General features: G+C 34.6%; 1 protein-coding gene across 4 annotated transcripts in view; it reads right to left on the bottom strand.

Moving 5' to 3' along the window:
- Positions 1 to 12,890, bottom strand: part of RNF17 (ring finger protein 17) — a 152,638-nt gene that overhangs the window by 93,157 nt on the left and 46,591 nt on the right. For 2 of the 4 annotated variants that reach the window (XM_023621342.2, XM_023621343.2), the window contains exons 7-15: positions 12,256 to 12,427; positions 10,856 to 10,932; positions 10,505 to 10,579; positions 7,329 to 7,633; positions 6,418 to 6,507; positions 4,941 to 5,099; positions 2,512 to 2,701; positions 1,542 to 1,710; positions 46 to 236 (exon numbers count right to left, since the gene is read on the bottom strand). In XM_023621342.2, coding sequence (XP_023477110.2) covers positions 46 to 236; positions 1,542 to 1,710; positions 2,512 to 2,701; positions 4,941 to 5,099; positions 6,418 to 6,507; positions 7,329 to 7,633; positions 10,505 to 10,579; positions 10,856 to 10,932; positions 12,256 to 12,427 — 1,428 coding nt within the window. The remainder of the gene's footprint in view (positions 1 to 45; positions 237 to 1,541; positions 1,711 to 2,511; positions 2,702 to 4,940; positions 5,100 to 6,417; positions 6,508 to 7,328; positions 7,634 to 10,504; positions 10,580 to 10,855; positions 10,933 to 12,255; positions 12,428 to 12,890) is intronic. The other 2 variants (XM_023621344.2, XM_070239391.1) reach the window with 1 other exon arrangement.

The raw sequence follows: 12,890 nt of genomic DNA, 5'->3' as shown, positions 1-12,890 counted from the left end.
ATAGCTATAATTTCAAAAAGTATTTAAGTTCTAGTAGTTACCAACCTTGCCAGTTCCATAAAAACTAAAGCATCTCTAAGAGACACAGGCATGTCACTGCTTATTTTATTTGTTGGTGGTTTCTGCAGATCTACAATAAGCACGCCATCTTCTTCTCTGAACACTTTCATTAAAACAGCCTTGTTATTTACCATTTTCAAAAACTCTACTTTAGCTTCTTCTCCCCAGCCTTCATTCTGTGGAAGAAATAAAATTCCAATGAACTTAGTAACTATATTTAGCTCTAATGGTACAATGCTCTAGATTTAGCTTTAAAATCAACCAAAGGCTGCAAATTTGAGCAAAGGCACTGCACCAAACATAGATATTAGAAGCAGGAGGGACCACATACCCAAGGACAGTCTTTTCATATGCACAATGTATGGATCATACTTTGATTGTATAAACACAGTCTCAAGGGGGCCATAAGCTGCTGTACTTTAAGATTAAGTTTTGCTTCTGAATATTAATATGAGATTATAAATAAAGACTTTAAAACAAAATAAGTATTACATATGAATTTTCCACTTGAAAATTCAAAGGTCATTTTGAAAGCATAATGGAAGTCATGTAATACAATCAAGATATTTATAATCATCAGTTAACTTAGTTTCTATTACTAGTAATATACGAGGTATATGTTTAAACAACAAAGAAAAATATTTACCCATTGAAAAAATTTTTTTAAGTTCATCTTTGAACCTTTAAGTACCCATACCCAAAGTAAATTTCAAGGGTCAAAATTATACATTCCTTAAAAACAAAAAATAATAAAACATCTTATGAATATAAAAGCAAAGCCTACTCAGAATAGAAAATGCAAAAAAAGTATAAAAGACAAAATTTTAAAAACCAGCTTCACCATTTTGAGGAAAATACCAGTGCCAATATTTTAATGTGTTTCCTTTCACTTTTTTATTCACTTATTCATTCTTTCAAATATTTGTTGAATGCCTACTATGTGCTAGGTGATGTGCTAAGTGCTGGGAATACAATGATAAGCAAAGACACTGACTCTTGCTTTCACAGACTTTATGATAATATAACTGCTTAACATATATTCTTACATACAATTCTTGTCTCCTAGGAGTTCTTGAACTTGCTGGGGAATGATATTCATAAATAATACAAAGTAGAATGCAATATGGGCAATAAACAATGAACAAAGTACCATGGAAATACTGAAGAAATGTATAGAAACACAGGCCACACCATATTTTAAGTTTATTTTTCTCTCCCTATTTGACTCCAAAATTTAGTGGTTTACTTGGATATTTCACCTATCATTATGTGCATATATGCTTATTCAACTTAATTTCCCATTATGAATGTTTCCAATTGTTGAAAGTAAAGTTCATTTCCTTTTTTATTGGCACCAATAGTTTATTATGCAAAATACACTTACCAAGAGAACTGGTTCCTTGAACCTATACTCAGCAATCTGATCTGCAACACATAGCTAAAATTGGAATATTTAGCCCCCAAAGAAGAGTCTCACTTACTGAAGTCTGTGGAACAATGTCTTTCAATGAGCATGGCTGTGCTAATGGCTGGATGTCTTTCAGCAGCTCTTCAACATACGGTTCAGATTTCCTCAGAACCAGACATAAGTCATTTAGTACTATATGCTGCTCAGCAATGTGTTCTGCTCTCACATGGGTATCACCAACTCTAGGAGGAATTCAAGTAATGTTTATTGAAAATGCTGCTTTAAACCCAAACTTGCTTTCCCCCATAAAAGGTATGAATTTCTGAAAGTACTCTCAAGTTAAATCTTCTAGAAAGTTATATTCTAATTCATACTATCTTATGAAATAGATTTAATCTAGCTTTTGTAAGTACATTGTTTCTACCTATAAAATTAAATGTCAACTGCCTTTATCTGAATTGTCTTTCATATACCAATTCAGTTTAAAATTAAAGGGCATAATGACACCCCAAATAAAAATCTATTTACTTATATAAGCTATGACCATTAAATACAGTGACCATACTATAGTTAATACTGGTCCTTACTACAGAAATATTTGCAGTTTTATTTTCCCAGAAGACTGAGGGAAATATTGTGAATACCCTGAGTGAGTTAGATGCTACGCCACTTTAATAAACTATAAAAATCTTTTACTCAACACCCTGCAGCTAACAGTAACACTTTATTTAAAAGAACGATTTTTGCACTTTGAGCTATCATTCCCTGCTTTGAAGTAACACAGAAGGCACTTAAGTTTGGATACATCAAAAAGCTCCTTGTTCAGGCTCCCCATCTAGTAACAGTGATAAATGATAATACTTTACTAATTTAACAATTAGACAAATTATAAAGCAAAATAAAAAGTGTATGCCTTGGAAGCGAAGAATGACAAATTACTCCTCTCTACTCCTTCCCAATTTTCTTTATTCTTTACTATTCCCCCCAAATCACAAATGTTTCTAAGCAGACCAGGAACAGAAAATAACTATAAAATATCATACCCTGCAACAATTAGAACTTCAGAATTTCCAAAATCTACCATGAATATTTGTATTAGTGCAACTTCACGGACTGAGAATTTGATTGGACTACAAAGTTTTCTAATATTTTCACTTGCTATTGGAATTAATTCAGTGATAGTTCCTCGACACCACATTCCATTTTCAACACTGTTGACAAATATTCTTGCACCTAAATGAGGGAGACAAATCATTAATATTTATGGAGAAAAATTCCTAATAAGCTCTAATTTATGAACACGTACATTAGTTCCATGCTAAGAAGTCTTAATTCATTTATTTACTGATGATATAGTACTGCGTCAAGTGCTACGAGAAGGATAAAGATAATATATTATGATAGTTTCTGTCATACAGAAACTTACGAGCTACATGGGGAGGTGAAAACAAAGAATACTTAAGTTACTCATCGCGAATCTATGTTTTACGAACTATAATAAAGATGAATGAGACCGTCCTGCCATCAAAAATCTCAAAAAAGGAAAAGAGACAGGCAAATAAATGACTATAACACACTGTACTTAGAACAATAAAGACCTTCTATCCTGGTGCACGTACACATACACACGTACAGATATACATACAGTGAAATTTGTAAAATACTTTGGCATAAAAGAAACAATTACCTTCTCTTGGTAATGGGAGTGAGAGTAAACGAACAATGAAAGGCAGAATGTGAAATGCCAAAATTAAGAAATTAATACACAGTGGAGTTCAGAGAAGGGGAAGATGAACCAAGGACCCAGCTGCAGAGGAAGACGATATGGAAGGATCAGATGAATTACAAATTAATAACCAGGAAAAAAAGATTAAGGAAGAAAGAGGCCTGAATTTGAATGCCTACTATAAACTTGGCAATGTTCTCAGACTTTTATGTTTGAATTCACCTACTCCCCATAACAACCCTACGGTGATGGTGCCTCCATCACATAGGTGCTAGGCAAAGAGGATGAAAATCTAGCCTGGGCCATATGGCTACTTAGAAGAGGTAGCAGAAGAATCCAGGTAGTCTTAAGAGCCAACCCTCTTAACAACCCAGCCACGCATCCGAGATAGATTTGGCAAGACTTGATCACTGATTATACACAGAGGGATACAGTATAATCTCCTCTGTATACGCTAATAAAAACAGGATAGCTGAGAGGTACATCAGGGCAGCCTTTTAATTTTAAGTTCCATCAAACATTTGTTTGGCCTTCAGACTGTCATCAACCCTTCTCTTACGCTGATATACCACATAACCAATATTCTTAGTTTTAAACTAGATGCTTTTAAACCATTCTGTTTTGCAATAGATAAGAGAAAAGCTTGTTGAAGCCATTTGTTGTTCTTTATAATGAAGAACACAGGTAGGAAAAGGGAACAAGAGGATACTCTGCTCAAGTATCATATCACATTTCTTCCCTTATCACTAATTTCTCAAAATAAAAATGAGTATTTAAATCAGGTATATTTACCTTGAAATAATAATTATCTTTGACAACTTAAAACAAAGGACGACGTTTTGGTTTTCTCAGAACATTTTCTGAATCTAAACTGAGCTCTTCTAGGTATTAAATTTTGAAGAATTATTTGCAGCCACAAAAATTAAGCTTAATATTATCTTTCTCTCCTCCTAGATACTCATAATTTAAACATTATTTTTTAACTTTTAAAATTATTATTCATTTTCAGAAGTACACGATGTCCTAGTCTTCTGATATTCTGAAAAGCTATACAGATGAGCTGAGAGTTAATCACACTTTTAAAGAACTACTACATAAGGCTAAACAGATGATACTTTTTGGTATTAGTTATATGTCGGCATTGATTGCTATTAACAGAATGAGAAAAATGCTCTATAAATCAAACAAATCATAGCTTCATCTTATTACACAGTATAATCAAATTTAGTCAACAGTGTTATAAAGAAAATATTTGTAATGAAAGCCTAAATTATGGCAAATTACACATACTCTTAGAATTAAAATGGACTGATTAAGTTTACTGATTACCCTCCATGTGGCCCTAGTAAACGGATGCCACCGTCCTCCTGCATCTCAGTTAAGTGTGCAATGACATCCTCAACATTCACACGTGGACAGCAAGGACTGTATCACACTATGAGGAATCAACTTAGAGGAACACTTTCCCCTGGAGACTAGGGGGCAAACTACATAACCTGTCACAGGTCTTGTAATTTAAATAATAACTCGTCTTACTCCACAATGGAGCTTTTGTGTATATCTCACTCAGTGACCAATTTTAATGTTTAGCCAAGTTAACTAAATAACATTTAACTTATGTTGAATAATTCCAAAACTTTTATGCTTGGTTTACAAATATGTAATATAAAAAGTCTGTATGGTTTGGCCAAATATTACAATATTTAAATAGACTTCATATTTTAACTTGGAGTAATCTTTCATTACCTAGCTCCAAAATGTCAGAAGGATCAAGCTGTAAACTCTTACTGCAAAACTGATTCACCTCCTTTTCCAGTACTGTTGCATCTTTTATTTGTGAATACTTCCGAATGTAGAAGTGGCAAGGATGTATTACATGGCTTACAAAAACCAGCTCTGGAGAGCCTGGATAAGAATATTTCAACCACATAAACCATAAGTTAGAAAAGAATTCACAGAAACTGAATGCAATATCCTCTAAAAGAGTAAGTAAGTGTCTCATGGCATGCAAACTCTAGAATACTTAGGCCCCACAAGAGTCCAAACCCCAAACAATAACTAGACTGATAAAACAAATAGATCCCACTTTCAACAATGATTTCTTTAGCAACCTGAACTGCAAATATCTTATTTTACTTGCAAAATATGTTAAATAAGTAATACTGCAATTCATGTGGTAGTTAGGTCCTAAAGTCAGAGTATATGCTACAACTCTACTGTATTACAACAACACCCAAATCCCCTTATCAGGTTAGAAAGGTGTGAAAATATGTCTGGGCAAAGCCAACATATCAAGCAGCATTTAGGGGAAGATGTGTGTGTTTTGGTGGAGGGAGGGGTGGGGTAGAGTATAAGACAGTGAGAAATATTTTGTATATAATAGTAAATAAGCCAAGGGTTTCTATTGATATGAAAAGATCCCCAGAATATAATGTTAAGAAAGGAATTAAAAGAACAGAACAGCATGTATGGTTTGCTGTTTTGTGCAAAAAAACAACAAAATAAGAGTTAGAAAAATAATACAGGTGTATTTGTTTGTATATGCATAAGGAAACTCTGGAAGGGTGGGAGAGAATGGATGGAACAGCTTAGGGGAAAAGTTTCAGCGGGTATTTTAATATATATATATTTAATTTTGAACAATGTAGGTGTTTTATCTAATAAAAATGTTTAAAACACAAAGACTAGGAGGCGGGCCAGCCCCATGGCCTAGTGGTTAAGTTCAGCACGCTCCACTTGGGCGGCCCAGGTTTGGTTCCTGAGTGTGGACCTACACCACTTGTCGGTGGCCATACTGTGGCAGTGACCCACATACAAAATACAGGAAGACTGGCACAGATGTTAGTTCAGGGCCAATCTTCCTCAGCAAAAAAACCCCCACAAAAAAGAAAACAAAGACTAAGAGGAGTGGAATTGGAGATCTCCAAGTATAGATAAATAAAAATTGAACAAATGAATCATTTTAACTATTCAAAATAGATCACAAAGAATAATGCTCATATTGAGGATGGGGTAAAAAGATAAGTATGTGTAACTGGGGAGACAGTTGAGAGAAGTGTTATAAATTTCAGAAATATTTTCACCAATAAGCCAAAATTTTTAACATTAAAAAGGAATAAGTTCTACTTATCAGTAAAATTCATTTTACTTACTGCTTCACACTACACAAGCTGCCATACATATAGCAAACTCTACTATATCAAGTTTTGAGTTGTTAAAGTACCTGCTTTTGATCCAAAAGGAACAGATGATTTTTTCTGAAGAGGCTTTTTTGGATATTTAGGTGTCTCCACAAGATAATCTGTGACGCAAGCTTCATCAAAATAGGAAATAAAGGCAATTGTACTAATTTTATTAAGTTGACAATGGCACACTGTTGTTTAAAAACCCCTACTTGAACAGGCAAAATATTGGAATGGCAAGACCTCTTGTATTAGTAGGTAAAGTCACGATAGGTTTCTTAACTCAGTAAGATATCAGTGATAATAATACAGTGGAAATGAGAGAAAAAGGCATGTTCTTTTTTTGTATTCGAAATGTCATTCGGGAGAGTCAACCAACGAAACAGATGGGATGGGGGGGACCAAAGTGGATCTTGCAAAGGGTCCCGTATAACCACACACAGTAGTGTCTCTCACGTTAATGGAGAGAACATCAACACTGGAAGCCTAATCCAACAGTTACAATACGTTTAAATGTTACAAAACAGATGCTATTATACTCACAATAGTTCATTTTATGACAAATTATATCTCAGAACAAAGTTTTAAGAGAAGCTGTTCTTAAATTTAAGGACAAAGTCATCAGACTGCTTCTACAAATCTCTCTCATTTATTTATATTTTCATCTTTTATACAAGGTTTATACATAGAACACTAAAAAGTCAAATATTCCCATTAAACCAAATGTTAAATTTACATGTCAGAGTTTAGCTGTATCATTGCATTAAAAATAAAAATTATCCTAACTTTGGAAAATGTAAAAGTGGGAGCATGGAATCAACAGGTGTTAACTCATAATGAGGTGTAAGATAATAGCAATGTGCTTCTGTAACGTATAGGGACAAAAAAGTACTGATTTTGTTTCTAACTATAGATATGATATATTGTTCCCATGCTTTTGTTTTTCACTCACTTTCCAGGTTTTCTTCAATAATTTCTTCAATTATCACATCAGGGCTAGATCCCATCTGAGGGAGAGCAGCAATGGTTTTAGAGGACATTGTTGCAACCACCTCTTTCTGTGGCTGGATGTCTTTGGCTTCTAAATGCACACTGTTGGTTTTCCGTTGCAAAGGAGCTGGTGAGGCTTCATTAGTTAGGACAGACATGTCAACCTTTTTCCTTTCTAGTGATGGGTATGAATCACGACAAAAAAGTTCCTTTTTATATTTCTTTTGACCATTCTGTCCAATTTCATTTTCTTGGGGATCACACCTGCTTAAAAATACAGAGGCACATGGCTACTTATATCATTTCATAAATGTTTTGTATCCACTTTCAAGCCATTTCCTTCCAGATGACAGTTAATACTGTGATACATACAAAGGGTTAAAGTTGTATAGGTGCCTCAGGGCTACTTTTTAAACAGCTTTATTGATGTATAATTTACACAACATAAAATTCAAAAATTTTTACTAAATTTACAGAGTTATGCAACCATCACCATAATCTAATTTTAGAACGTTTCCATTACCCAAAAAGAAACTTTTGCTTATTCCCAGCCCAAAGCAAGCCCAAGGGTTTTAAAAAGTCAAGAAGAGGTATAATCAATGAGAAACTGAAGAAAGAACTTGATACAGCCATGTCACAATGATCTGACCTTAAAAGGACAGATGATATAGGTTTTCAAAAGAAGTCATTTTGATTTGGCTTAGGTGTTTGATTTTAAATTATGTTAAGATCATTGCTTCCTTTAATTCACTTGCTTAAAAAAGAAGTGCAGGAAGCAGCAAAGGATGCAATCCTGAACAAATCACTAGAAACCTCTGGCTAGGCTAAAAATCACCATTAGTTCGAATCCTCTGGGTATGAGCACTCAATAGTCACTAACCCACAGTTCATTATGTATTCACTTTACTCCACATTTTTATGTCTTCTTCACATATCCACACGGATTTAGGCTATCAAATCTACAAGTATAGAAATTCTATCAAAGAAATGACATTAAGCCTCAAAAAACTTGTATTTTAGTTAACTCGTGATGGATTTAGCTTCTTCACAAATCATCAGTTAAGAAGCCATTTTAGAAATAAGAACCAACAAAGCCAACTGAATTCAGTAATGACACCTCATATGTGTCTCTTCCAAGAGAGAGCATGCATTTAACTCAACTAAAACTAATACACATTAACAAAGGTCCAAACACCTCTCAGGATACATATACGCCCACAATGTTGCAATCTAAATATTTCTTTTTATACTAACTCTTATCTGACCTGAGACATTTAACACCATCAACCGACCCTAGTCTCATAAACCTCTCCTTTGGCCTCTAGAACACCACTCTCTTCTGTCTGTTTTTCAATCTCTGCCTCTCCTTCTCAGTTTTGTTTTTTCGTAGATTACCCTTTCCCTGTCTTAATATTTACTATTTTTCCAGAGTACTGTCCTTGACCTACAGCAAAACCTGCTCTCACTGGGCAAACACATTGTTTAATTACCAATTGTAATCAGCAGAGGCAGGTAACAGGGAAACATACCCTAAAAACTAGGAAAAAATTTCAGACTACTCTTAGGTAAATGTAAAATAAAGACAAGATCAATACAGACTCTTAAAGAGACACAATAGTCTTTTGTATTAAAAATATTTGATATTAACAATATTCAATTTACAAAACTATCTAGAAGAATGTACTGATTAGAAAGGAGGATGATTATCCACAGAAGCACAAAAAGTAAAGTCACAGAAGCAAATATGGGGCAGGGCTCCGTATCTGGGGAAAGATGACTTGAGCCAAAGGACTGGTATTCCAGTCCTCTGACAGGGAGACAAGGAATGTGGTGACAAGGAACGCAGCAGGCTATCTAGGCCTACCACTGTTGAGCTATTTGATTAATCTTATTCCCTTTATTCCAAACAAGACCATAAACAAAGCAACTTCCAATAATTTGGCTTCTCGTGTCTGTCTGGATATTGGAAAAGAATGCCAACATAAGCATTCTTAGTCCCTGAGGCAATTATATTTGCCGTTAAGTTCATAAACTGGTATTCTGCATCAGTTTTGTGAATTTGGCTTATGAGTTCAACTGGCTTAGAGTGGATCTGCTCATGTCTGCTGCTGAGCTTATAAAACTGTAGGCCAGACTCTGATACTTTCCCTAAGGTAATGACTGTGATGCTTCTTGGGAGACAATTTCCCCCGGAGACATACCATCTACAAGTAAATGAACTTATTTCTTTTGGGGCGTTTCTAAACCATCTACTCTCACTACTCCTAAAACCAGCATCAAGTCTAAGACCTCTTCTTAAGCTTCAGCACATACAGCCAACTGCCCTCTGGACATTTCTCCCCAGATATCTGGTAAACAGTAACTCAACATGTCCACTATCTTCCCCCTCCCAACTTCTGTCCTTTCTGTATTCCCAATCTTGGTGAATAATACCACAATCCATCAACTTCATCACCAAAGCCAGACCGTAAATCACTGATGACACTTGCCTTTTCATCATTCCTCACACTCAAACTACAACTAAGTTTTATCAATTTTCTCTGTTTAGCATTTATCATTATCTATTCCTCTCCAGTGTTACTACCTACGTTTGGTTTCTTATCTGCAGTTCCCTGAATGTAGTATGTTACCTCACTGACCATATATTTCTTCCTGCTAAGATGCCTCCCTTTTGTCCTCCTTTCCAATTGCTACTCATTTTTCACAGATGAGGGAAAATATCTTCTCTTTCCAAGTCCCAGAAGAACTGACTATTTCCTTCCTTGACATCTCTGCTAAATTCTGCATCTGTTACTATCATAGCATTTATGCACTTTACTGTTTACATGTGTCATCCTCTACTTATCATAACTTCTCTGTGTGTATCTCAATATCTAGGGTGTTAGTGTCTAGCACAAAAAATCAGTGGTCAATGCTGGCTGAGTGAATGAATCTCAAAGATACCTTTGACACACGTAGCACTGAATATCGATACCTTCTAGATCTTTTAGTTCTTATTTTACACAGAATTTAACTGATAGAAACTATTTTGCCCTTTACATTATTTTTCAGCTTATGAATCATACTAAATATTAATTTTTCTGTCTCTGAGGCCATGTCAGACACTAACGGCATGTTCCCATTCTTATAAATACTTACTTAGTTGAGTTCTCAAATTCAATCTTTCCCATATTGTTGAACATGCAGACGATCTCACTGCAATTCATATTCAACCTAAAATAAAACACTCAGCACATAAGTAAATGTTCTGATACAAGTTTATTACTTCTAGATAAAAATCAGCTGCAGACATTAAAAACTGTAAAAGAATGAACATTTAAATAACTTTGTAATTTATCATAAATTACACTAATTTTCATTTGGTTGCTAACTTGGGAAACATTTGTGACCCAAATTTTCAACTTTATAATTGCTTGCTATTTTAATAAGTCTAGGCTCTAATATGTTTTTATACTTAATTGTTATATTCTCCTGAATTACAACATTTACCTGGGAGAGTTCCTTAGTTTTAGAGTGCTAACTTGTGACAATTCACTCTCAAATGTTAACTTCAAAGTCCGGATAATCTAGAATCAAGAGAGAAGCAGCGCCCACGTGAATTTTCTTTTCTCATAACTATTGTTGAAACAGAGTAAGATTTTAGAAGGAAAACTATACTCTTTAGGTATTTAATTAATGTGTTCAAGATTTGATTTTTAGGCACACAAAGGAAAGGATGCAAACAAGTGTTTATGACTTTTTCCCCTAAGAGAATTTAAAATCTTTTGGAGATGTGTATCAACAGGTAACAGCAACAAAAGACACTAGTTAATAAATAGGATATAGCTATATGATCAGAGAAAATTCTGGTCAGATTCATTTTGCACCTGCATTGCTATCCTCAAATGTTTCTGCCCCACCTTCCTAATGAAGCTAACTAGGGTAAAGACCAAATCTTACTACTTTTTTAAATCTTCTAATGCCTCATGTGTAATACACAGGAAACGATGATTATTTCCTTAGAATTACAGTTGGAGGGAGTAAGATGGTAGCAAACTCTTCTAATTTAGAGACTTTGGAGGCAGGTGAACCAATGGCTTCTATTTTTATACCTCAGTTCAGTCCAAACATCTGATTATCTATGGGAAAGGAGGCGCTGAGGATTCAAAGGATCTAACGGAGCAAGGTAGAAACTAGCAAAGAGGATTGATAGTTAACCCTGTCCTGCCAAAGATCTCACAAGAAACATGTTTCTACTTTTGCCCAACCCTGCCTTCTAGGCACATGATTAGATGACAGGACAGAGCTGAAACACCTTGTGTCCTGACCTCACATTTGGGGTGGGGAGTGGGGGGAGAAAAACCTGAATGGATCTTGAGAAGTTTGTTGGGTTTTGAAGTTTCAGTTGTACATCATTATGTGTCAGTCACCACATAAATGCATCCCTTCACCACCTGTGACCATCCCCACCCTCTTCCCCTCTGGTAACCACTAAACTGTTCTCTTTGTGTGTGAGTTTGAAAAGTTTTTAAACCAAGAGTTGATATTAATACCTAAATTGTTTATGAAAAGAAAAGAGTCCCATTTAATTTGCTACTCTTCTTGATGCTCACTTTTTATTCAAGTGTCCGAGAAACAATAATTTTTGACTCAGTGTCATCCTATTTGCTCTCAGATCACATGTTATAAAGACCTTACTGCACCATTTCCCTAAGTAGTAAATAATAAAAGCTAAACAAATTTATTAATGTTTGTCTTAGAATCCAAATACCTAAGAATTTTAAACTGATCCCAATACAAGTTAGGATAATCTGAAAAACAAATTCTTCTTATGTCTAAAATATCATATTCCAGAGTATGCAAAATAAGCTACCACAGAAATAATTCACATTATAAACTATTTAAATTACCTGATTCAGGTCACAATACATCCTTAGGGAAGGTGCTGATTTTAACTCTCTTGCTATTTTCATAGCTGCATCCAAATCATTTTTTTTTCCTTCAATGTAGCTTTTAGCCATTATTACATTTGATAAATAATCATCTGTACTTCTTACTACTTCTTCACAGAGGTTCTTTTTCCTTCATTAAGATACCAAAGTTATTTTGCAGTATTTCATAAATATTTATGCAACAAATAATTTATAGTAACGAACCATATTGAAAGGGTAATTTCACTAGTTTATGAACTAGTGAACATAATGTGGTTAAATGAGGCATTCAACTGAACTGAAATGGATTACAGCTGAAAGCTATGCATGTATAGAGAAAAAGTAAATTTTGTAGAAGAATACAGCTATCATGTCACAGATACAGCTGCCACTGACTTACAGAGGTAAGACAGACCCTAGGTGATTCCACATAAAGTAAGAGACCCTAGCATTCCTGCAGTCACTTGAGCCATTACAAAGACATATTTGTACTCCTTCCTCCCCTGCAGGATCTACCTGCACATTTTAAAATTTCCATCAATAGACACATATTACATGAATATAAAACAGAATTTTAAAAGACTTCACCAAACCAGAACTTGTGTATCAATTAA

This window comes from Equus caballus, chromosome 17 (assembly GCF_041296265.1).
Source record: "Equus caballus isolate H_3958 breed thoroughbred chromosome 17, TB-T2T, whole genome shotgun sequence".
Classification (NCBI taxonomy): domain Eukaryota; kingdom Metazoa; phylum Chordata; class Mammalia; order Perissodactyla; family Equidae; genus Equus; species Equus caballus.
The sequence above is the reverse complement of the archived record's forward strand: the minus strand, read 5'-3'. Positions and strand labels throughout refer to the sequence as shown.